This window comes from Mustela nivalis (assembly GCF_964662115.1).
Source record: "Mustela nivalis genome assembly, chromosome: 6".
NCBI lineage: Eukaryota > Metazoa > Chordata > Mammalia > Carnivora > Mustelidae > Mustela > Mustela nivalis.
In genome coordinates this window covers 153,183,869-153,209,348 of record NC_139025.1, presented here as the reverse complement: position 1 = coordinate 153,209,348, position 25,480 = coordinate 153,183,869, and the positions used below count along the sequence as shown (strand labels likewise).

At 48.4% G+C, this 25,480-nt stretch overlaps 1 protein-coding gene across 3 annotated transcripts in view; it reads right to left on the bottom strand.

Moving 5' to 3' along the window:
* Positions 1–388: 388 nt before the first annotated feature.
* LOC309867399 (endophilin-A3) overlaps positions 389–25,480 on the bottom strand; it is a 487,937-nt gene continuing 462,845 nt past the window's right edge. For 2 of the 3 annotated variants that reach the window (XM_082736215.1, XM_082736211.1), the window contains 6 exons: positions 23,600–23,716; positions 16,593–16,776; positions 13,301–13,505; positions 8,612–8,712; positions 3,445–3,659; positions 389–2,537 (listed from right to left, as the gene is read on the bottom strand). In XM_082736215.1, coding sequence (XP_082592341.1) covers positions 2,431–2,537; positions 3,445–3,659; positions 8,612–8,712; positions 13,301–13,505; positions 16,593–16,776; positions 23,600–23,716 — 929 coding nt within the window. In that variant the 3' untranslated portion in view covers positions 389–2,430. Of the gene's footprint in view, positions 2,538–3,427; positions 3,660–8,611; positions 8,713–13,300; positions 13,506–16,592; positions 16,777–23,599; positions 23,717–25,480 lie in introns of all 3 variants that reach the window. The other variant, XM_082736212.1, reaches the window with a different exon arrangement.

Here is a 25,480-nt window from a genome sequence, read left to right as displayed (position 1 = left end):
GGGCACGGAGGAAGCGCTGCCACAACGTCTTCAGGCGCAGACACCTCACGTCAGTCCCTGAACCCCTCAACGTGGCCAAAAAGAAGAGGGTATGACACCTCCTGTGCTCCCACTGCCACCCACTTCTGCACTGTCTCAGCGGTCAATGAGGGTTTGTTTCCAGCCCTTCTGCCCTCGGCATCGACGACAGTCCATAGGGCGTACATGATTGGGATAAGGGACTCAGAGGGAACTTCTGTGTGATCGGTCCTGAATCTTGTCACCCACACTTCACAGGACAGCCCAGAGCAGGGGACCCATCAGGTCTGCTCCAGGACCCTCAAGGAGGCAGCCAAGGTGACAACGGTCAAGGCTTCCGGAAACAACACAAAGAAGCCGCCCACATGTATAAGGATTCCACTGCATAATCAAAGTAGATTTATTTCTGAATTACATAAGGAGTCATGAAAGAAACACTAACTCTTCTGTGATAGGAACAGTAGTAAAATACAGTACACAGGAATGTCACTTGAACGATACCAAGACAACAGTACGATAGCCAACGAAAAATAGCGACTTTAAATACAAAGGAGAAGCTATTTAATAGGAAATTTTGTTGATAAGAAAAAATATATGTCCCACGTTCTTTATTACATACTGTACAAAATAAAATATTGCACCTTTAAGTCATATAATAAATATGTACAAAGAGTATCTTACAAACGATCTTTCTTTTAATTTAAAAACCTTCCCCAACCAAGTGTGACTGAGGACCAGCGCCCCACGGGCTGCGTGTGCCCATCACGTCCCCATCCTTCCCGGCCACCAAACCCTCCGCATACAGTAGTGCTCATTGTCAGTGTCGGCGAGGCTGAACTTAGAACACGACAGCTGGTGCTCCGAATACGCGGCAGAGAGACCAGCAAGCTTGCCCACGGACAGATCCAAAGCCCAAACGCACTGTTCGCTTCTCTGTGATCAGGGCCTCGGTCCCGCACGACCTGCTTCGGGGACGCCGTGGCCAACGGACTGCCGGCGGCACGGGATGCTGACCGAGGGAGGATGGCTGCGTCCTTGGGGCCGTGGGCCATCCAAAGCCAGAACCGCTGGGGATGTTGGGGAAAGCACCCCAGAACTGAATCAGCGTCAGAACGTCACAACTTCACGCAAGCCCCAGACTCCTTCGACAGAAACAATTTAGTCCCAATTTACTCTCCACCCGGGCACCATCACCAACACCAGCACCGGCGCCAGTCTGAACGCAACCCAACGCAACCCAGCTCGGCCTCTCGCTAACCCCCAACGCCAACTCTAGCCTTGACCCTAACATACCTTCCCCTCTCACTTCACCCAATCCTCAGACTAAAATGAACCCTACACTTACCCACCAAATCCTAGCTCTGACCCCTAGCCCTCCTGTAACTTCTAGCCCAACCCAAATCCACTTTGGATTTACCGGTCTGAATTAAAACACTTATTCACAATAATTCTTTTCAATCACCATGTTTGCTATTTGGATGACTTTCTTAGAACCATCAGGATTATAAGAAATAAAAACCCTGAAATAGAAAATCCTCAGGAGTATGATTTTAGGCATAAATTAGGTCTAATAAGGCTTTGGTTTTTTTTGTTTGTGTGCAAGAGAAGAGTGCTCAGAAAAAGTCTCATTCACAGATCTTAAAAGAAAGCTTTGAATACATTTCAAAATCAGTAGAAAAGGTGAACGTGCCCTCTCCTTTGATTTCAGAGATGCCTCATCTGGTCACAGATCTCCATAGTTGTGGAATTGGTGGCAATGTCTACTCTGGGCTTTCGTCCCCGGGTTCTGTAAGAGCAAAGACAAGATGCCACCCGCCCCCTCCCCCCCAACTCCCAGGGTCCTTGGATCAGTCGGTGCCATGAGCGTGGCCACAGGGACCGCTTCCTCTTCACAGACTAGACTTAAGGACCCATCAAAATGCCACCTGCACCACTTATGCCATCTCAACAACTACTGGCCAGGGCTTCCAAAGTGTAGATGCCTTATCAACAGGCTGAAACCCTAAAACTCGAGAGAAGAGGAGATCATCAGTTGCCGCATGCCCGTCACGTCTTCAGGACATCCTACCCTCCACCCGTCTACACATACAGGAAAAAGCAGCCTGTGACATCGCACTGGGGATCTGGGCAGTTTCCCTACTAGGAGGGCACGGGGAGGGTCCCAAGTGCAAGAGCACACCTGCCTCGGTGTGTTTGATCGTCCCGGAACAGATCATCTCAAAGAGCTGCGATCAAAAACCGGCCACCAGGAAAACGTAGGACATCCCACCAGTGGCGAGTTCACAACGACCCCTGAATGCAGAATCTAGAGTTTTGAAAGAAATAACATGCTTCTGAACCAGCTGCGTCGGGGGAAAGAGCTTTTCCGTTTGGGTTCTGTCTTCACAGCAGCATTCCGATCCCGCCACACGTTTACCCTTCTTGACACGACTGACAGCACCTCTGCTTGTAGAGATCGAGTGAACACAAGCCGAGATGCTTCACGAACACACAGTAGTGAGTTGTGTCTGAGCAGTCTCCTGCGGAAAAGGGAAAACAGAGATACCCACTGAACACACAGCTCACCAGAGAAGGAGTTACAAAAACTGAAAAAATAAAACCCTTTGAGTTTATGACAAGCCTAACACTGAAATCACGGAGCGAGCTGGAGAAACCCGGGCTTGGGTTCACGGCCCAGGGAAGAGAGTCACGGGCACGGTGACAGCGCCAGGCGGGGCAGGTGGCAGCTGCATCTGTGGGGAGCCCAGTGGCATGGATAGAACTGTTCGATCACTACATCCTACACCTGAAACTGTGCAAGCTTGTACATCAGCCGGACTCAGAAAAAAAAAAACTGAAAAGCAACCCCATTAAGCTCGGGATGGAGGCACGGCCCTACACGAGAGCCTGAAACTCACAGGGCTCACTTCTCATCCAGGCCACGTGGCCTCACCCTGCTCTCCGGGGCCTCCCAGCCCTTGTGGCCCACGCTCCTCCTCTCAGTGCTGAGAACAGCAGGGCTGTGGACCCTTGGAAAACGGACAAATGGGATGGACCTGCTCCTTAGCAAAATATATTTATGATGAAGTTTTATAAAAATGATATAACAATTATAATATACATAATACAGAAACGTGTGTCCATGAACATATAGAGTATTAAAACAATATAATGTATATATAATATATTAATAATATAAACATCTATGCCAAGAATCCCTGTCCTAGCCGAGGAGACCGCCCTCCGGGCAGAAGGGGAGTGCGGTGAGGCGGTCAGACGTGGGGACAAATCCATCATAGCCAATGCCGCCGACACCCACGGGATTCTTACATGGCCGGTCAGTGGGGACACCAAATAGGCTGTCCCCCCGCCTCCCCCCACCCCCTCGCCCAGGTCTGGCTGGGACGAGGCTGCCGGCCGGCGGTGGTACCTGAGAGGGGTACGTACTCTCACAGGAAGGCCCCAGACAGTGCCGCCAGGAAGCCGGTTTCTTCTTCTGCACACAGTGTCTCTCGGCCACGGGTCTGCAGCTCTGGGAGCGGACGCACTCGACCTTCCGGGACTGGAAGCCTCGGCCGCAGGCCGCCGTGCAGGGCCTCCAGGGGCCCGGGCGCCAGCACACGTCGCAAGCCCCCGACGAGCAGTTCCTCCTCAACGTGGGTCTGAAAGAGAAAGAAGGGAAAAGACAAGGGAAAGAAACAGAGAGTGGAAATGGGAGAGGTGGGGAGTCACTCCCCGCTGGGACAAGCCTTTCTGTGTACTTGAGCTCCGAGCCACGAAGGTTTCAGGATTAGGACCGGACTCGTCAGAGGCATGATTTGCAGGGTGCATGGTGGGTGGCGCGCGCGTGACCAGGACAGAGAAGCCAAGCACACGTGTCCATTCGCTTCCCACACCGAGTCAGGACACGCGTCTCAAAGGACCAGCTGTCGCGAGAAGCTGGGGCAGCTCAGCTCTGGCAAGGAAGGGAGGAACGGCTCACATTCAGCCACTTCGGACGTGCTAACGACACACAGACGGTTGTGCTTATCAAAGCACGTGGGGGAGGTTCGGGTAAGAGTGTCACATGTGTGGGAGCGAGCTGGTCTGCTAAGGGACGGCACTCAGAGTTGGCCACACGGTGAGTCGTAGTCAGATTTAACACGGGCCGTCCGGGGACCGGGATCTGTCTCTGGTTCCTTACCCTGGCAAACCGGACAGACAGCTGGCGCCCTCGACTCTGGAAGTTATCTAGCCTAGAAGAGACAGCCAGCTTGGTGGACACACTTTGGGGTGCGTGACCTTGCTCCCCGTGGCAGGGGTCCTGGGCGATATCGCGCCCCTACACGGAGCTCTCTCCCACCCCACAGGGAGAGAACCTCAGCTTCACTGAGCTGCCTCAGTGACAGTCCTTATTCCAGGAATGTGGAAGGTTCTGGAATAAGACCACAATCGCGACGTCTGGAGATCACGGAAGCCATATTCTGTCACATGGGCCAGAGAACCAGAACCAGAAAATTCAGGAAAATAACAAAGAAGGATGCGAAACACCAAGAGCTGCAGAGGCCGGAAGAGAAAAAAACCCCAACAGCTTCTCATTTCGTGGTCTCAGTGCTTCCCGGGGTCTGACGGCATCCGCCCTTTGAATTCCTGAGGCATTTTCGTATTCCTGGAAGAGGCTCCTTACCAGCACACGGGATCTGAAAGGAGCGCAGGATCGCCGCTGGAAATAGAGTAAGATGGAGAAACTGTGTTGACCTGACCAGCTCCTGGCCCGAGTGTTACAGAGTTGGAAGCAGTACTCCGAGTGGCCCGTAGGGGGAGACGCCATCAAAAGGTTTGTTTGAACAACAGGGTCACACCATATTAGGGTTTTACCAGGGAAGAGAGGAGGGTATCCTGTTCATTTACAGGGCTTTTTTCCCCCCCAGTGGGTGTGAATCCTAGGGGACAAAAGGGTAGTTGCTTCAAACAACCAGGCATAGAGCCAGTACTCCTGGCCCTACCCCTCATGCAGAGATGAGCTCTTTCTACCGAAAAAAGGTGAATATTCACAGAAAACACCAAAAAAAGTATTTTAAAAGGATGCCAAATGGTGCACAAGTGTTGGGTGGTCCCATCGGAATAGGAAATCGCCCACTTTTCTCGCATAAGTCATTCTGAGTTGACTTTTGCTGTTTCCAGCCCCAAGAACCCTAACACACAGCCACCTCCGCTCTGACGGAAGGCAGGGCCGGCGGGAAGGCAGAAGGAGCCCCAGGGCTTACAACAGATGAGAGGACACAGGGAGCCAGAGAGCCACGCGGCAGCCCTAGCTCCAGGGCCTGGTCCCTGAGGTCATGTGAAGAGAAGGTGGACCCAGCACAGCCCACGTCCTCGGGGCCGGGGACAGGACAGGGGACGGGGCTGCCCCAGCTAGGGCGACGCAGTCTGGGCACTGGTGCGACGCACATGTGTGCACAGGCAGCTCAGCTGCTCTCCCGTGTGGCAGGAAATCACAAAGTCACCCTGTTGCCACTAGAGTTCCCCCATGTCCCGACCCTGCTCAGTCGAGCTCCTCCCCGACCTCGCACAACCCTTCACCATCAGCCACATGCAACCACGGGCTCGCTCCTTCACCCACCTCCATGTTTCCTGTTCAGCTCCGCAAATCTTTTTCTTTTTTTAAAAAAGATTTTTATTATTTGAGAGAGAGAAAGAGAGAGCACAAGAGCAGGGGAGAAGGGCAGAGGGAGAAGCAGGGAGCCAGATGCGGGACTCGGTCCCAGGACCCCAGCATCACGACCTGATCCTGCCCCTCCCGTGCCTTCTACTATGTTTCTACCTCCTGTTCTCGCTGCCCTCGGTTGGACAGCGCTGGCACATCCACAGTGTGTCCCGAAGGAAGGAGGCCGTGGCTGGAGCGCCGAGAGAGGCGGGGGTGAGGTCTGGGGTGGGGCTGTCAAGGGAGGAAAAGGGGGCGCCTGGGTCCTTGATTTCAGCTCGGGTGGTGATCTCGGGGTCATGGGATCGAGCCCTACATCCGGCCCCCTGCTCAACAGGGAATCTGCCTGAGATTCTTTCTCTCTCCCTCTGCACCTCCCGCATGTCCCCGCTACCCCGTATCTCGCTCTCTAAAAATAAATCAGTCTTCAATAAATAAATAAATAAACGAACAAAGGGAGGGAGGAGTTGACCGTGTGGCGTTTTCCAGGCCACACTGCAGACTTTGGTCACCCTCCTTGCTAAGAGCGAGTGAGGTCTCTAAAGTGGCTTTAATCTGTCGGGGAGGTGGGGTGCCGAGGTGGTGCGATCCGATTTGGCTTTGGAAAGGACCGCTCAGGCTGCAGGGTGGGGACTGGGCAGGAAAGGACCAACAGGCCGAGGGGGACCCGTGGGATGGCTCGGCTACAGGCCATCACGGCAGAGATGGGCTCGAGAACACAATACAAGGAACCAAAATGTATATACAAACTTATCGGGGGGCGCCTGGGTGGCTCAGTGGGTTAAGCCTCTGTCTTCGGCTCAGGTCATGATCTCAGGGTCCTGGGATCGAGGCCCGCATCGGGCTCTCTGCTCAGCGGGGATCCTGCTTCCTCCCCCTTCTCTCTGTCTGGCTCTGCCTACTTGTGATCTCTGTCTGTCAAATAAATAAATAAAATCTTAAAAATAAAAGTTATCAGAAGGGCGCCTGGATGGCTCTGTCGGTTGAGCATCTAACTCTTGATTTGGGCTCAGGTCATGATCTCAGGGTTGTGAGATCGAGCCCGTGGGGAGCTTGCTTAATATTCTCTCTCTTCCTCCGTCTCTGTCCCTCCCCTCTGCTTGGGGGCACATACATGTGCTCTCTGTCTCTCTCTCATTCATTCTAAAAAAGAAAAAAGTCATCAGAAAAATACAGATTACAATAGGATGTGATTTTTTACCCATCAGATTGGCAAAATTTTAAAGACTGAAAACCCATTGGGGCGCCTGGGTGACTCAGTGGGTTAAAGCCTCTGCCTTCGGCTCAGGTCATGATCCCGGGGTCCTGGGATCGAGCCCCGAGTCGGGCTTTCTGCTCAGCAGGGAGCCTGCTTCCCTTCCTCTCTCTCTGCCTGCCTCTCTGCCTGCTTGTGATCTCTGTCTGTCGAATAAGTAAATAAAATCTTTAAAAAAAGAAAAACAAAAAACCCATATAATGTTCATGAAAAGGGGGAACCCTCATGCACTCTTGGTAGAGACGTTCTGATGGTAACTTAGCAGTATCAGAATGAACAGGCCTGTCAATTCAATCCTATGTACCCAAAACATAGCTGTTAGTGGATAAAGATATATGTTCTAAGATGTTTACTACAGCATTTGTTTGGGATAGGAAAAAAAAAACCTGAAACACACAAATGTCCATCAGCAATGGAATGAGATAAAAATGTTGAAAAGAGCAAAGGGAATCTTACGTACCAAGATCAGGGAAAGTCTATAATGTACGGATAAGGAGAAAAAGCAAGTTTCAGAAAAGTACATCAGGTGCGTTAAAAAAGAAAGCTCAACGCGTGTACACACTTGTGCCATCCGCCTGTCTTTGAGAATGCCAAATGAGACTTCTGGGGTGATCCGTGTCGGTCTGTGTGTGGTCTCTGTCTGCTCAGCAAAAGACAAAGCTAGGTTGTCTGTTGAGAGAGAGGGAAGCTGTTCCGATCATTTTCCACTTGAGGAAAACAGGTCCGGCTGGGGTTGTGTTGTGGGGAACAGGAAACACAGCGGACTCTGCGTTGCCAAACCTTACTGAAGGCTCAGAATGGACACGGAGCCAACTGTCAAGGTCATCTCATTTTCTCCGGCAACACTCAGGGGAGGAGAGAGAGGGAGTCACATCCTGAGCATCCTCTGTGACCCAGGCTGCATAGATGTTTCAGACCAGCCAACTCCTCGAAACCTCCCAACCATAGTTTTGCATGGACCGTAATACCCCAGTGGGTAGACTAGACCCTGGGTGGCCTGGGTCATCTAGGAAGAGAGCGGGAGAATCCCACATTCCCTCCTTAGCACGCTTTCTGGCTCTCCCTCCATTTCGCACTGGCTGGGGCGCGCTCCTCCGGGACGATGGAGTCACCAGGCAGAAGGAGCCCAGGTCTCGGGGTGACCTCACGGAACAGCGCCCCTCGACCCCAAACTGAGCACCAGCTTTGACTCCTACACAAGAGAAAAGCAAACTCTTTTTGTGTTTAAGCCCCTTCGCAAGGTAAAAGCTTGTTTCATTCTGCTGCACCACTGTGCCCGCCTCCTCGCCTGAGGTTTCCAGGCAGAGGAATACACCGTCCGCGGCAAACACTGGGAAGATTTAAGCTGTAAACCTCAGTGAAATATCATTAGGCTTGACCAACTTTGGCTACGGAGGGAAAAAGGCTGTCCTCAATGCTACTCTTTTTTTTTTGCTCTTTGGGGTGTCCCTGTCCAGATATGTTTCATGTCTACATCACGTGTAATTAGAACAGGGGATACTAGTGACTCTTCCAGCCTAACGCACGCTGTCGGGGACGGCACTGTAAGAGAGTGTCCCTGCTAGGAACTGTCGGTTGTGAGAGGCCGTGGACGGGAGGGTCATTCCACTGTCAGGAAGTCACAGCCGCGGACTGGGGCAGGAGAGGGTTCGTGCGGCCCCGGGGCAGGTCGGTACCTCTTTCTGTCATCACAGCGGGGGTCAGAGCTGTTGTGCGGTTGACAGACTTCGTGTTGCGGCTGCAGCCTCCCCGTGCGACCCAGGCAACGTGCAGGACACTGGAACAGAAGCACGAAGCAGGAGACACCACTGTGAGCCCATGAGTGCCGTGGTGCCAAGACCATGTGCTGAGATGGGGCCGGGGGTCCCCAGGGGAATCAGGGAGGGTGGAAGCTCGGCTCTGGGGCCAGACAGCCTCTTCCCTCAGCAGCTTCCTCCTCCTCTACACCGCCCCCCCCCCACCCCGCCTGCCCCAGAAACTTAGAGCACCTCTGGGGAGAAGGGAGAAGGAGGGGGCCAGTCTGTAATGGACAGGGCTTAGGTCCAACAATGACATTGCTTCAAACCATAAGCAACTGCCAAATTTGGGTTTTCCTGCTCTGAGCAAAAGCGGAGGCTTCTGGGTGAAGGTGAGTTCAAGTATGGGAAAAAAAAATTCTTTTCTGATGCGGTTCTTAATTTCCATGTAGTCATAATACATATTAATGTTTCCTTATACTCTGTTTTATGCTTGAAAAGGCCCTTCCATCACTCTGGTTCGAATTCCCTTCACCTTCCTGGTCATGTCCTCCGTACCACAAAAGTTTTCAATTTCTACATCGCCCAACATATCTGTTTTTGTTGTTGTAGCTTGTGTTGTAGGTGTCGTCTCTAAAAAGACATTTCCTAACCCAAGGCATGCTGATTTATGTCTACATTTCTTCGAAGAGCTTTATACGGTTAACTCTTAAATTTAGGTCTTTGATCCACTTTGAGTTAACTTTTTTGCACACGGCAGAAGCCAGGGGTCCAACTTCAGTTTTCTGTGTGTGTGGATACCCAGGTGTCCAGCACTATTTGTCACAGAGATTAGTCTTTCTCCATTGAATGGTCTTGTCACCCTTGTAGGAATCCAACTATCACAGATCTAGAAATTTCTCTCTGGACTGTGAATTCTATTCTGGCCATCTGTATGTTTATCCTCTGTCAGTACCACGCTGTCTTGATTGCTACAGTTCTGTCGTAAGTTTTGGAACCAACAAGTTTGAGCCCTCCAACCTTGTTCTTGTTTCCAGATTGATTGGGCTATTCTGGGTCCTTTATATTTACATGTGAATTTTAGGACTTTATTTACTCATTCAACAGATGGAGAGAGATCACAAGTAGGCAGAGAGGCAGAGAGAGAGGAGGAAGCAGGCTCCCTGCCGAGCAGAGAGCCCAATGTGGGGCTCGATCCCAGGACCCTGAGATCATGACCTGAGCCGAAGGCAGAGGCTTAACCCACTGAGCCACCCAGGCTCCCTCTCCATATGAATTTTAGAATCAGCTTGTCAACTTCTGCAGAGAAGCCAGCTGGGATTTTTTTTTGTCTTGAATCTGCAGATCAATTTGGAAAGCATGGTCAGCTTAACATTAAGTGTTCTGATCCATAAATATGGGATGACTTTCTGTTCATTTAGATCTTCTCTCATTTCCTAAAGGAACCTCTTGTAGTTTAATTTTTTTTTTTAAACCATTCTTCTGCTATGGTTAATTACCTTGGAACTTTAAAGCCACTTACCACGGGTCTGTCCTCTCATTGCACTGCATGGCTCGGGCTCACTTCTACATGAGCGCTGCATTATTTTACTCACATCAGATAACACCAGCTAAAGAAGGTCTGTCCACCCGTCCAGTAAGTTGTTTTTCCTAAAAATTTCCTGCGCTCATTTGTTCTCCCATATGAATGTCAGAATTCCCTTAAGCTCCAAAAAAGAATTCTACTGTAGTCTTCGTTGGAATTACATTATGTGTTTCGGTTCATTTAAGCGAGCAGACATAGACGTCTTTACAGTATGGAGCATACCGCTGTCTGTCCTACTTCTCCTTTATGTGTTTCAACAGCCTGTTCTACTTTTCTTTATGGGGTTTTGTTTTGGTTAATTGTATGTGTCCGCTTGGCGGGGCCATGCTGTGCCCAGGTATTTGGCCAAGTGGTATTCCAAGTGCTTCTGGGAGGATGTTTCTGGAGGAGATTAACTTCTAAATCAGTACTCAGAGGAAAGCCGATGGTTTTCTCCAATGTGGGTGGGCCTCACCTAATCAGTTGATGGATGGCCATCAAAACCCCTGACCCTCCTCCAGGTAAGAGGGAATTCCTCCTGACTGTCTTTGAACTGGGCTGTTGGCTTATTCCTGCTTTTGGACTCAAGCTCAAATGCTGGCTCTTCCTGGGTCTGTAGTCCACTGGCTTCTGGGCTAGAATGACACCAGCTTCCTGACTCACCCTGCAGCTCTCGGGACTTGTCAACTCCCAGAACTGCATTAATTCATTAATTCATGCATGCACGCACATGCACACACACACACACACACACACACACACACACACACCCTGTTGGTTCTGTTTCCCCAGAGGACCCTGGCTAATGTGGACATATAGATTTGGGTCCCAAGAGGTGTGGTGCTGCTATAACGAGTGTCTACACCTGTGGGAGTGGTTCTGGAACCGGGTGATGGGTAGAGGCTGGGAAAGTTCTGAGGTACATGCCAGAAGCTAGACTGCCTTGAAGGGCACGTTGTTAGAAACAGGGACATTTAAGAGGACCCTGATGAGGTTTCAGGTGGAAGTCAGGAACAGGCTTCTGGAAACTGGAGGAGAAAGGCAATCGTCATTCTCAAATGGGACACTTGCGGCACTTGGGTGGCTCAGCCGGGTAAGCGTCTGACTTTCGGTTTCGGTTCAGATCGGATCTCAGGGTTGGACTCCGTGCTCACTGGGGAGTCTGTCTGAGATTCTCTTTCTCCCTCTGCCCTCCCATCACTCACACACACACACACACACACTCTCTCTTTCTAATAAATAAATAAAGCTTAAAAAAATAAAACGGCAAAAACTTGGCCAAATTGCGTTCTAGTGTTTTGTGGATGATAGAACTTGCAAGGAATGACATCGGATATTCCGCTAGGGAGACTTCTAAACCAAGAGCTCAGGGTGGCACCTGGCTTCCCCTTCATGCTTGGAGCAGAATGTGCGTGGACAGATAAACTGAAGGAATCATGAAGCGAAAAAGGAATCGTAACTGAAGGAGCCGGAAAATTCCCAGTCCATCTGTATTTTGAAGAATGAGGAAGTATGTTCCGGAAGGAACGCTAAGGGTACGGCTGGACCATCCCTCCTTAAGGAGACCCCCTCCCCCAGGAGCTGGTGAGCCAGCCCCGTGGAAGCCAGGAACAGAGATGGGATCATACTAGGAGAGACCGTGAAGGGATGGTTAAGGGAGGCTTTAGAAGCTGTGGATTCTGCAGGATGGGACAAAACGGCTCAGCGGCAAACGTGCTTTATCCTTCAGGAAGAGGAAAGAATGAGCTCCTGTGACAGGCCTGGCAGGGGATGGTGTGGAGAGGCTGTTTCCTCGATTTCCGGGGCCCCCCACGGCCCCGACTTAGTGCTTCCAAAGAGCCACGTGGGGGAGGCTGCGGTCTAGGGCCCTGGGGGTCTGGAGAGCAGAGCACCAAACCAAAGATCATTCTCGAGTGCCAGGATCTAATGGAATTAGCCCTGCTAGATTTGGGACTTGACGGGGACCCGCAGCCTCTTTCCTTTTCTGATTTCTCTTGTTTGGAAAGGGAATGTCTATCCTCTGCCTGCCGCATCAATGTAGTTTGGAAGTACGTAACCTGTCTGCTTTCCCGGCTTCACGGGGGAGAGGTATTCTGCGTCAGGACGGCTCGCTTCTTACCCATTCCTAGTTTAGGTGACGTTTGGTGAGACTTCGGGTTTGAAGTGAGGACGGAATGGGCCAAGACTTCTAAGGATATTGGGATGGGATGAATGTCCTTTGTGCACAAGAAGGACATTAATTTGGGGGAGGGGGCAGAGGGTGGGATGTTACGGACCAAACTGTGTCCCCTCAACACCTCAACCTCTATGTGTGGTAGCCCTAAGCGCCTGGTGTGACTGTATTCGGAAACAGGTCTACACGGTGGTATTAAAGGTGAAGTGAAGTCATAGGGTCGGGCCTTTCTCTGCTAGAACTGTGCCCTTAGAAGAAGAGGAAGACACACCAGAAGTGTGTCTCTCTCTCCCTCTCTCTCTGCACAGAGAAGGGGCCACGTGAGGACCCACCGAGAAGACCCTGTCCTGAAGCAGAAGAGTGAGGCCCCACAAGACCAACCCTGACAGAACCTTGACCGTAGACTTCAGCCTCCAGAACTGTGGGAAGATAAGCTTCTGCTCTCCCCGGCTCCCGGTCTGCGGCATTTTGTTAAGGCAGCCCTCGCCGATGAGTTAGGCTCCTCGACGTTTCTTTAAACTTTTTTTTTTTGCCCCAAGTATTTTTAATTTTAAAACGTTGTTCAAGGTGCTGTTTGGGATCCGGGCCATGAGACTTTCGCACACTGCTCCTCGGCTCCCTCTCTCCAAGCCCGCTGGCACCCCAGCTGCCCCGGACCAGCCAGTCTTGGAACTTCTGTCCCTGACCTACTCTATTCAAAGAATCCAACTTTGATTCTCCTTTATACTGGAAGACAGTGACTCCTTGATTTCCAAATCTAATCCCTGACGCCAACACATACACTACCTTAGAGAGCAATCAGATGTTTTCCCCCCAAATTAAAAAAAAAAAATGTATGAGTAGCAAAGCGATGATTACATTATTGTCACAGCACTAGATCTGTCAGCTGTACCTGGCCCCCCGGTTCAACGACCCACTGGCCGCAAGGATGACCGGAACACGGCCTTCTTCCCGGAGGCCTCTCTTTGGGAACACACGCTCCCGGGGACATCAGCTGCGGGGTCCCGTCGGCTTTGGTGCGTTTGCAGGTCACCTGGCGACTGTGGAATCCTTCTCCGCAGGACACAGAGCACTCTGACCACGGGCTCGTGAACCACCTGGAAATAAAAACTACAGTAGCTCAGCGAGAGCCTTGAACATTGAGCCTAACACTGACAGTGTGGGGGCCGTCGCGTGTCTCTAGGGGAACGGGTCTCTGCTCAGATGACTCCTGGCTTCCCGTTTGTTCAGGGGAGTGACAGAGGGACTAGGGGAGATAAGGAAAGGCAAGGAACACGGGGGTCTGCAAGGGTACAAGACCTGGAACTCGCCGGGCCCCAGACAGCACAGCTAGGGAAAATTGAGGTGGAAATTTCAAAAAGGTGGATTTCAATTCACTGAAACCAAAGGGGAGAAAATAGTTTTAAAGCACATATGTGCTATTTGCTCTGGGAGATATTCACATCTGATTCCCATTCTTTTTTTTTTTTTTTTAAAGATTTTATTTATTTATTTGACAGAGAGAGATTACAAGTAGGCAGAGAGAGAGAGGAGGAAGCAGGATCCCCGCCGAGCAGAGAGCCCGATGCGGGACTCGATCCCAGGACCCTGAGATCATGACCTGAGCCGAAGGCAGCGGCTTAACCCACTGAGCCACCCAGGCACCCTGATTCCCATTCTTTATGGGGAAGACACCAACGTCCAAAGGGGTAAAAGTGTCTCAGTTATGGCCACATAACCATAAACCAGCAGAGCTGGGGTTGGATTCTAGGTTCATCGGACCCTAAGTTCACACTTTCATAGGACGCTCGGAGCCGGATACCATTGGGAGACTGAGTACTGGGTCACTGCAGATGTTCAGGCTCTGGGGAGTCCCACCTAAGCTGGGCTCTAGGAAGCTCCAAGAGACCACAGACCTGGCAGGGCAAAGAATTATCTCATCGTGGTCACTGAGCTACAGCTGGAATTAGTGCCCCTTTAATTATAAAGATGCCAGCTGCAAAGTCCAGCAGTATTAGCACTGCCTGTGATTTCATTACCAAGGGAAACCACAGATATTTTCACAAGGCATTACGGCTGCGGCAGGTATCTCAAAACATCCTTTATACTCACCACCCTCCACTTCACGACTAATGCACCGCTGGTGTTAGTGTCTTAACAGAGAAGCACGTCTACTACTGTATCACCATTTTTAACGTGTCAATCCTCTATATCAATGTTAGTGGTTTCCTTTGTGATCGAGTATATTCTATTTTATAGATTTAAAACCCTCGTCCTGAGAAGGGAGCCCCAGGCTTCTCCAGACGACCAGAGGCGTCCACGGCACAGAGTGAGGAAGGGCCCTCCGTGTGAGAGCCCTCGGGTTACGAGACCTTGAGGTGTCTCTCATAAGGGTGAAAGAGAACGGCCGCTTATCCTAGGAGCTTGCACAGGCTAGAGAATACGTAACAAGCACCATGGCTGATACATTTCTTTCCACTTTATAAGTATCAAGATTTGGCCCAACCAGCTGCCCCCAAGTTCCTGGAGCATCAGTTCGATACTTCCTGAGGGACAGAGGACTCAGCGCAAGACCTTCCTCCCAAGAACACGGCGGGTGCCGAGAGCCACGTCAGCCACCGACAGCCACAGCCCTGCAAGAACACGTTCTCAGACATCTGCTTTGTTTGACAGTGGACCCTGCCTCCCGCTACCTTCCCAGGCCCAGCTCAGAGGACCTGGGTAGGCACTTGTACGAGGGTTGTGAACTCTAACAAAGTGTCCATCTCCAGTTGTGCTCCATAAGTGTTATTGCTATCTTATCCTATCTGATTTTACTTATTTATTTTGTTTTACTGGGGATTCTGGTGCCATTTGGTCAGTTACTTCTAGGGACTCTGTGATTCAATCATTCATTCATTCATCCACACACATCCATGGAGGGCTCACAATGGGGACAGACATGGTGCTAAGTGCTGGGAACAAAGTGTTCTGCAAACAGCTGTGTGTTTACCCTCCTGGGGTGGACACTCTTGCAGGGGACAGACATGGTAAGAACCATGGAAATGAGTGATAACAGAACAGGAAACAAATACAGCGCAGGGGGCTGGCTGAGCTTGGGGCGGGGGGAGGTAAGGGAGAGTTTTCCTGAAAAGAAATGAACAGAAGTAACTGAACTCAGAGAAGGAACAGTGCTCCAGGCAAGGGGAACAGCATGTGCGGAGCCTCTGAGTCAGAAGAAAGGCACGTCTCAGAGACAAAAAGAGCGTGGAGATCAGATAACCAGGCTGTGACAGACAGAGGGGGCAGCCCGAGGCACAAGCATGGAGGGACTTGTTCTCTCACTCCTGAATTCAGTCAGGCAGCAAATACTCACTGAGCACTGTGTAACTGGTGTAGACATCAGGGTGAACTACATGAGTAAGACAGAGTTAGGGATTTGGGCCTTGGTCTTAAGAACCACAAGAGGTGTTTGAAGGGCTTTAAACAAAGAGGCATCATGGTGAATTTGTGTCTTAAAGATGATTCTGCTCACGCATGGGGAGAGCACTCCAGGTAGGGAGACAAGAATCAGGAGGATTCTGGGCCATCCACGTGAGGGACATTGATGGCGTGAGCTTCTGGGGGTGGGGGAACAGGACAAGAACGGATGGAGGTGACAGACACAGGGATCTGGGATGCACTGTGTCTGGAAGCCTGGTGGGGGGGTACCCAGTTTGGAAGAGATCATGAGTTTGATTTTGGACATGTTTAAAGGACTGATTTCTAGCTATTACCTAGAAAGGTTATGAACGGTTTTGACCCCCAGGGTAGAACTTAAGGAATGGCACTTGGAACAGGACCTCCAGGGATGCTGGCCTGCAGCGCTCCCTCAAGGCAAACCCATGGGACCGCTCTGCTAAGGACCACATAGCCCCGTGAGTGCAGGAGCCAGATTTGGGTAGCGGTCAAGAGCAGAGGCTCTGAACACAGATCCTCTCGATTTGAATTCTGGCCCCTGTACCTGGAGGGCCTCGGGGGTGCTTTCCCATCCGTGAAGTCTGAGAAACTAACAACGTCTGCCTCCAAGGTGACGGCGAAGTGGTCCGCGCAAGCACTGAGCAGAACGCCCTGCGCAGGGTACGTGCTCAGCCCATCGATGTGACGGCGCTAGGAAATCCAAGTCACCACGCCTTCCACCCCCAAGCCCAAACCTGGTACTGATACGAAGAGTTGACGACACATACCTTGAGGGGCAGTCCCGGATGTTACAGGGCTGAAACCCGGCCAGCGGCTTCGGGAGGTGTTGGCAAAGGGCCTCACTCACTTCCTGTCCATCGGCCAGCACACACCGGGGTCTCTGGACTCGGGCTCCCGAGTGGCCGCAGGTGGCAGAACAATGCGTCCAGTTACCGAGCTCCCAAAAAGGCTCTGTGGAAAGGAAGTGAAATGTCATGACAGCTTCGAATGAGATATGATGATAGGGCTGGAGAGGACACGGCCACAGACCACCAGGAGCTGTTTTCTGGTAGACTGCCCATCAGCTGCTTTGAGAAGCACTCAGAGAGTACGCCGTCACCTGGTGGCAGGCCTCTTTCACATTCCAGGCTTCCTCCGCTGACTTACTGTACTCACTGGTGGGAACGGTGGCCAGCACGGGACCCTTGGACCGCAGCCTGGGAGAGGCATTATTGGAGGCCAGCTAGATCTGCCAGAAAAGTCCCAGAGAGAGGGAGAAGGTGCTCCGTGCAATGGGCTGGCTCCTCGGCTTCCTCCGAGCACGGCCAAGAGGAGGGCGTCTCGGGAGGATACTCTCACCGCTTCCATTTCTCAAATGTGGGCCAGGCGGAGAAATGAAAGACCGTTTCGCAGGGACCCGGGATTAAGCAGTCAGGTTAAAAACGCATTTCATTCCATCCTTACTTTCCCATTAATTCTTATCTAAACTTCAACTTACTCTTGGAACTGCAGAAATAATTTGTCAGGGAGACATCTGGAAAGGTAAAAATGGGAGTTTCCTTTAGCAAAAGTTGAAGCTGATTCCCTCCAGTAATTAGGGCTTTTTAATTGTAGCCTCATTCCAAACAGCCTTTCCCTTCCTTTCTGACACTTGGTAAAAAGATGAGGTACAATACGATGATGACAGATTTGTATGTGGCCACGGAAGGTGCCAGATTTTCCTGTCACAATCACAAGTAATTGATAGCTACCAGCTGTGTCCACAGACTCCCTCCCAGAGCAGAACGGTTTCTTTAACTTATTGTTTTCCAGATTTTCCCTCTGATTTTTGAATTTTTGTCTGAAGTTGCATATGGCAACCTCTGCAAAGCAGAATCCTACATATGTTTAGTTGGCCCCCAGGATGACAGTTCATTCGAAATATTTTTTTTTAAATGGCCAGGTTGATGGAGAACCTCCCGGGTGAGGGTACTGAATTAGACACCTGGCCATCAGTTTGTCCCTTGATCCTTATGGCCATCCTGTGAACTAGATCAGTTCCATTTGCCAAAGAGGGAAAAAGTGAAGTGACTTGCTCAAGGTCCTTCATCTAGAGCCCAAATCTGTCAGACCCGACACCTAACACTTTCTACTATGCCATATTTCATGAAGACACCTTGATGCTTTGAGGCAGGAAGCACATCCACCTCTTTAAAACCAGGGGTGGGTTGTTTTTTTTTTTTTAAATCGAGGTGTCATTCACATACAATAAATGCTCAGAAATCCGGTGTGCAGTTTCGTGAGTTTTCACACCTGTATGCACTTTTGTAAGCATGATCAAGATATAAAACAATTCAGTTACAAGATACAAACAACTCATCACCCAGAGTTTCCTCCTAATGTGATCTTTAAATTAACTTTAAATTTTTAAACTAACTTTAATCTTCAAATTATTATTATTATTTTTACTTTTTTTAATTTATTTTTTATTTTCAGCATAACAGTATTCATTATTTTTGCACCACACCCAGTGCTCCATGCAATCCGTGCCCTCTATAATACCCACCACCTGGTACCCCGACCTCCCACCCCCCGCCCCTTCAAAACCCTCAGATTGTTTTTCAGAGTCCATAGTCTCTCATGGTTCACCTCCCCTTCCAATTTCCCCCAACTCCCTTCTCCTCTCTAACTCCCCATGTCCTCCATGCTATTTGTTATGCTCCACAAATAAGTGAAACCATATGATTATTTTTTTAAAGATTTTATTTATTTATTTGACAGACAGAGATCACAAGTAGGCAGAGGGGCAGGCAGAGAGAGAGGAGGAAGCAGGTTCCCCACCGAGCAGAGAGCCTGATGCGGGGCTCGATCCCAGGACCCTGGGATCATGACCTGAGCTGAAGGCAGAGGCTTTAACCCACTGAGCTACCCAGGCACCCTAATCTTCAAATATTTCAATCAATTATTTTAATCTGAATTATTTTGGTCAATCCCCTTCCCCCACCCAGACAATTACATGTTCATTTCCATCAGATTCACTGTGAGTGTCACCTGCCCTGGGCTTTCATTCATGAGCTCTTTGGCACTGGCTTTCCATTCCATTTCTGAGATTCATCTGTATTGCTGCACATAGTTTAGTGCTGAATAATATTCTATTGTATGGATATACCATAGTTTATCTTGTCTCCTTCTGGGTGCCATGAGGAAGTGAGGGCTGCTGTAAACATTCCTGCACAAATTTGTTTGTGAACATGTTTTTGCTTTTCTTGGGTCACTGCCTGTGAGCAGAATTGCTGGGTCAAATGTTGATGTAGGCTTAGCTCTCTTAGAAACTACCACACAGGGGCACCTGGGTGGCTCAGTGGGTTAAAGCCTCTGCCTTTGGCTCAGGTCATGGTCTCAGGGTCCTGGGATGGAGCCCTGCATCACGCTCTCTGCTCAGTGGGGAGCCTGCTTCCTCCTCTCTCCCTGCCTGCCTCTTTGACTACTTGTAATTTCTACCAAATAAATAAGTAAAATCTTAAAAAAATAAAAAATAAAAAAGAAACTACCATGCAGTTTTCCAGAGTGGTTGTACCAGATTGCACACTTCACCACCAATGCCTACGAGTTCCAGTAGCTTCACATCCTTACCCAAATCTGGCATGATCAGTCTTTTGGTTTTCACCATTCTATAAAGCGTGGAATCATTATGTCTTTGTGGGTTTAACTGTCATTTCCCTGATGCCATCGTGTATCTTCTTTTGTGAGCTGTCTGTGCAAGTATTTTGCCCGTTGTTTTTGGGGGAGAGGGGAGAGTTCATTGTTAACCTGTAGGAGTTCTTTATATACTCTAGATGTAACTTTCTTAATAGACAAATGTTTGGCCTATCTCTCTCCCAGCCTATGGTTTATCTGTTCGTATTCTTAATGGTGTCCTTGATGAGAAGATTTTAATAATTGCGATGAGGTTCAATTTGATAATTTTTTTTGTCTAATGGTTAATGATTTTGGAAACAAGAGCATTTGAAAAGGAGATCATATTCATTTCCATAAAAGACTTCTCAATGCTTCATCTATGTTAGAAATAAACTCTATAGTCTTTTTTTCTTTTAAATTAAAGTATAATGAACATAGAGTGTTGCACTCGTTTCAGTGATTCAATAATTCTATACGTTACTCAGTGCTCACCGTGATACATTCACTCTTGATCCCCTTCCTCTATCTCACCCATCCTCCATCCACCTCCCCTCTGGAAACCCTCCATTTGCTCTCTGTATTGAAGAGTGGTTTTTTTTAACCTATTTTGTTCTTTCTTTGTTCATGTGTTTCTAAAATTAGATGTGTGAGTGAGATCATATGGTCTTTGTCTTTCTGTCTATTTCACTTAGCATTATGTCCTCTAGGTCCATCCATGTTGCTGCAAATGGCGAAGTTTCATTTTTTATGGCTGAGTAATACTCCATTATCTATATATCCCACATCTTCTTTATCTAGTCATCTATTGACGGATACCTGGGCTGCTTCCACATCTGGCCTATTGTAAATAATGCTGGTACAAACACACAGGTGCATATACGTTTTCAAATTAGTATTTTCATTCTGTTTGGATAAATACCCAATAGAGGAATTACCAGACCATATGGTAGTTCTGTTTGTAGGGTTTTGAGGAAATTCCATAGTGTTTTCCGTAGTGGCTGTACCAATTTACCAATATTCCCACCCACAGTACACTGAAGTTCCTTTTTTTCCACATTCTGCCAATACTTGCTATTTCTTGCCTTTCTGATTCTAGCCATTCTGACACGTGTGTAGTGATACCTTATTGTGGCTTTGATTTCCACTTCCCTGATGATGAGTGAGGTTGAGCATCTTTTCACGTGTCTGTTGGCCATGTGGATGTCTTCCATGGACAAATGTCTGCTCAGGTCCTCGGCCCATTTTTAATTAGACTATTATTTTGGTGTTGAGCTATGTAAGTTCTTTATATATTTTGCATATTAACCCCTTATCAGATATGTCATCTGCAAATACTTTCTCCTATTCAGTAGGTTATCTTTTTGTTCTGTTGATTATCTCCTTCACGGTACAGAAGCTTTTTATTTTGATGTAGTCCTAATAGTTTATTTTTGCTTTTGTTTCCTTTGCCTAAGGATACATATCTAGAAAAATATTTCTACAGACAATGTCATAGAGATGATTGCTTGTGCCCTCCTCTAGAATTTTTATGGTTTCAGGTTTCACAATTAGGTCTTTAATCCATTTTGAGTTTATTTTTATGTATGGTGTAAGAGTGTGGTCCAGTTTCATTTTTTGCATTCATTGTATGATACTGGCACAAAAACAGTCAGCTGGATCAATAGACCAGAATAGAAATCCCAGAAATAAACCCATGCTTATATGGTCCATTATCCTATGACAAAGGAGGCCAGAATATACAATGGGGAAAAGACAGTCTCTTCAACCAGTGGTGCTGGGAAAACAGGAATAAACTCTAGTCTTTACCTTGACCTTCAAGCCCTGAATGATCTGGTCCTCAGCCATCCTCCAACTTCTTTTCCTATCCCCTTCCTCTATCTCCACTGTGCCCCCATCACATGAATTTTCTTTGTGTTTCTTGAAACACTGAACTAAGCTTGTTCCCAGTTTATGGTCCTTGAACTCACTATTTCCACTGCCAGAAATGCTCCTTCCTTATCTTTGTGCATGGATGACTCTATCTCATTGTTTAGGTCTGGGCTCAACTACCGCCTCCTTAGAGAGCTGGTCCTGACTTTCTCTTCCAAAGTGGCTCTGTGAATCACTGTGCTATCTATCATTCTATTTTGCTTCCTTCATAGCACTTACCACAGGGAAATATGTGTTTGTTTCCTTGTTTCTTGTCCATCTCTCCTACTGGAAAGCCAAGCCCATGAGCGTGGGGAGCTCTTCCGTACTGTCCGCTGCCAGGACAGGGAAAGTTATATATTGGGTACTCAAGCAGTATTTGTTCAATTAATAAGTGAGTCTATGGTAAGGATCCGTTGAAGAACTGGCATATTCCAGAATGTGTGCACATGTATGTGCACGTGTGTTTGTGTGTGTGTGTGTGTGTGGGTGGGTGTGTGTGGTGGTTAAACAAGGAAGGTGGTGTTGATAAACAAAATGTTTAAATATTCCGAAGACTTTAATTTTCCCAGCAGTTTTGGCCTCATGAATACTCAATCTTTAAATTAGTTGATTTGAGGGAGTTCCTTGAGTTCATGTCCCCTTCTGCGTGGAATTCCTATCTGCCTTTGTCCATCTGTTTCTCTGCCTGGAATGTTCTTCTTCCTCTTCCCAGAACAAACATCATGGGCTACATGAAAACGTGGTTGCCTTCTCCACAGAGAGTTAGAGCCCCGTCCTTAGTGCTGACAGTGTCATCCTTGGTCATCCTTCTCTTCCAGGACTTGTCCCCTTGCTTCCAAATACCTGTTTACATGACTGCCTCCCTGTATAGACTATGAGCTTCCCAAGGGCTAAGTCAACTCTGTATCCCCAGCCTGGTAAGAGTAGGCATTGGGCAACCACTTGTTGCATGTTCCTGTAGATCGAATGTTTGCATCTCTCCAATATTCAGACGTCAAATCCTAACATCCAGTGAAATGGTCTTAGGTAGTGCGACCCTCAGGAAGCGAGGAGGTCATGAGGGTGGGACCCCCATGAATGCAATTAGTGCCCTTAGAGAGGACCCAGGGATCCTCTTCACCCCTTCTGCCACATAAGGACACAGCAAGTGGGCCCTCATCAGACACCCGATCTGGGGCTTTGCAGGCTCCAGAACTGGGAGCAATAAATGTCTATTGTCAGTAAGTCACCCAGTCTATGGTTTTTGTTAGAGCAGCCCAATCAGACTAAGACAAATGCAGAATGAGGGGATGATAGTGCATTTTACAATGGGAGTATTGTGTCTGAAAGAGGAGAAGAAATACATAAAGAGTTCTGGAGAATGATGTCATAAATAACATGAGTGGGTTATGTGAGTGGTGGGTTATGTGAGTGGTGTCCCAACACCATTTTCCTCTTCCATGCCCTCTCTGCATCTGAGATATGGAAGCCTAAGAACTATGGAAGCCTAGAATCCCTACCTGCAGAGTTATCCTCTGGGATGTGTTCTGCAAACGAGAGGCATTTTCTCAAGATTTAAAAGGCCAAAACAATGTAGCCAGTACTATTCCTGTGTAGGAGGTATAACAAAGCATGAAGCAGAATAGTAGCTTCTCCACAGAGAAGCTTCTCCTTCTGTGACTTCCGTGACTTACTCCCTTCTGAGTCATGGGAATCTGAGATCATCAGTACCTTTTTCCTGTGATTCCAGCATTTCTGATTTTCTTAACTCTACCTCTCCCCCCTGGCCTCCTAAAGAGTTTTGCAAGCTTGAAATACTTAGATTGGGTTCTCCTGACCCAACAGTGATGCATAACAAAGTTAGTAAGTATAGGGAAAAAACTTATGAAAAGAGAAAAATGAAAGAATTGGTTCCAGAATTCTTAGCAAATTTTCCCTCTGTGAATATTTACCAAGTTGGCAATCGTTTTAAAACAGGAAAGCCAATCCCTGTTGTATCACAAATAATGAAGCGTGTTTGGGATATGAGCTCTGCAGGCTTCCTCAGGAATGATTTCTTTATAAAAAATGTTTCAATATGGAAGGAACAAGTTGAACCACAGAAGTCTGAGGGCAAGGGGAAAGCTGGCCTAATGCCTAGGAATCATTTTACTTGTTGAGAAGTGTAAAACATGGAGTCTCGTAGCTAAATCCTTTTCTTTGCAACTCCTCACAAATGGTAAATCCTTAAAAAGTCAAAAGCTCTAACCTGGAGGTAGGGGTTCTCCTGTTGGGTCACTGCTGTCAGTTCCAGCATTGGACACCTGGAGCATATGCTTTTTACGGTCCTTGGGAAATACACTTTTACTGTCCAAATGTCTTTGTTCTGAGAAAAAGAAAGAAAGAAAAAAGGAGTCTTGTTTTCCAGTTAAACAATATCTCCTTCTTGTCCCAGCTTGGGTGTTCTTAAAGAAGACAACTACTAGGAAGTCAGCTCTTTCCAAAGAAATGCCCTGTCCTGGGGGCTTGGGCTCACACAGATCTGGGAGTTACATATGGGTTTGGGTGTGTGGGGGTGCTGTAGGAGTTTAGTTAGAGTAACTCTGCTAACACGGGGTATTTCTGCATGTTTTCAGGGTTTATAGCCTGATAAGGCAGGAAAAAATGGATTCACCAAAATTTCAGAAGGGACTGGAGGCGGCAACTGAGTCTCGCAGAGTTCCTCCACTCAACAGGAGCCTCGGCAGCAAGAGAATAAGCGAGGTTTCATGGCGGACCTCACATGGGGGGAGTGTGGGCTTTCAGGAAGGCCATGAAGCTTTAAGATCAGGGAGGTGGAGGAATGCCGTGCACTGTGTCGTGTAAGACGTTCTTAATTCCTCAGTCAAGTTAAGTGAAGGCATGAGCTTGGTGGGAGGGACTCCTGAGAGAAGAGGTGTTTGGGGTGCAGCTGAGAGACGGCCACGCAGCTTCATGAGTGGAGAGGAGCAGAAGCAAGGAACAAGGCTGGCACTTCTCAGAGCACAGGGAAGACATTCAAGAATCTGACAGGCTTGGCCAAGCCCATCAGTTGAAAATCTTCATTCCAAGATCCCAGAAGACCATGGGGGCTCTTTGGGAAGGGCCACATGGAGGTACACCAGAGCCTTCCTGATCAGTGATGATGGTCCACAAGGGGTAGTAAGAAGAACGCTCAAAGAGAAGGCTATATATTTGGGCTCCAGGGAAACTTTCTGTGAGTTCTAGATCTCCTCATTCATGCAGTGGGATTAAAAATGACCACCACAACCCTGTGCTCTGGCAAACATCAGAAGAGTTAAAGAACACCGAAATGTTTTGGGCATGACAAGTGTTCTAACTCCCCACAGTGCCATCTACCACCTGTGCATGTCCCCAGGTGTCTCTAACTGCCAAGAAGAAAAGCCACGGAGAAGGCTCTTTTCCATCATCCTCTTGGTTCCGCAGTGGATTCTATAATAATCTCATACCAGGTCTGCCAACAACTCAGCTTCATTCATCTGTGAAACACTTAATTAACACTCACTACACCTGTCTTAGGTGCTAGTGAGGCAAAGAGGAATAACAAATGATCCCTAGTGTCCATCAGATGGAGTCCTGTCATTAACTCTCAATTGGTTCCTCACCCTGATGGGGAAGAGGAGTATTATTCACTGAGTCCCAAAAGCTCAACAATTTAAAGCCCATTTTGGTGATCAGAATTTTTTGAACTTCATTAATTATCCCTACAGATAGCAGAAACAGAAGCAGCTTGTTATCCTGGGCCAAGAGCACATTGTAATGAACTTCTCTAAATGACATTACTGACCCAAGTGTAAGGTGTCTTAAGACTCGGTTGATTAGTATTTATTGAGTACCTACTGTGTGCCTTATACTATATTATATCCTCAGGAGTGCAAAAAAAAAATCACACATGGTCTCTAGAATTAAAGGGCCTGCAATTTAGCCGAGGAAAGGTAAGTTAAAAGGGGAAACAATCAGAGAGCAGTGTGTGTTGGCACTTAGTCAGAGACCAAATGGTTAGACCAGAGAAAAGAGGTCAAACAAAATCCAGGGGATTCACGCAGGAGATAGGAACTCTTCTGTAAGAGACAGAAGTTGGCCCTACATTTCTCCAAAGAGAAAGGCAGTG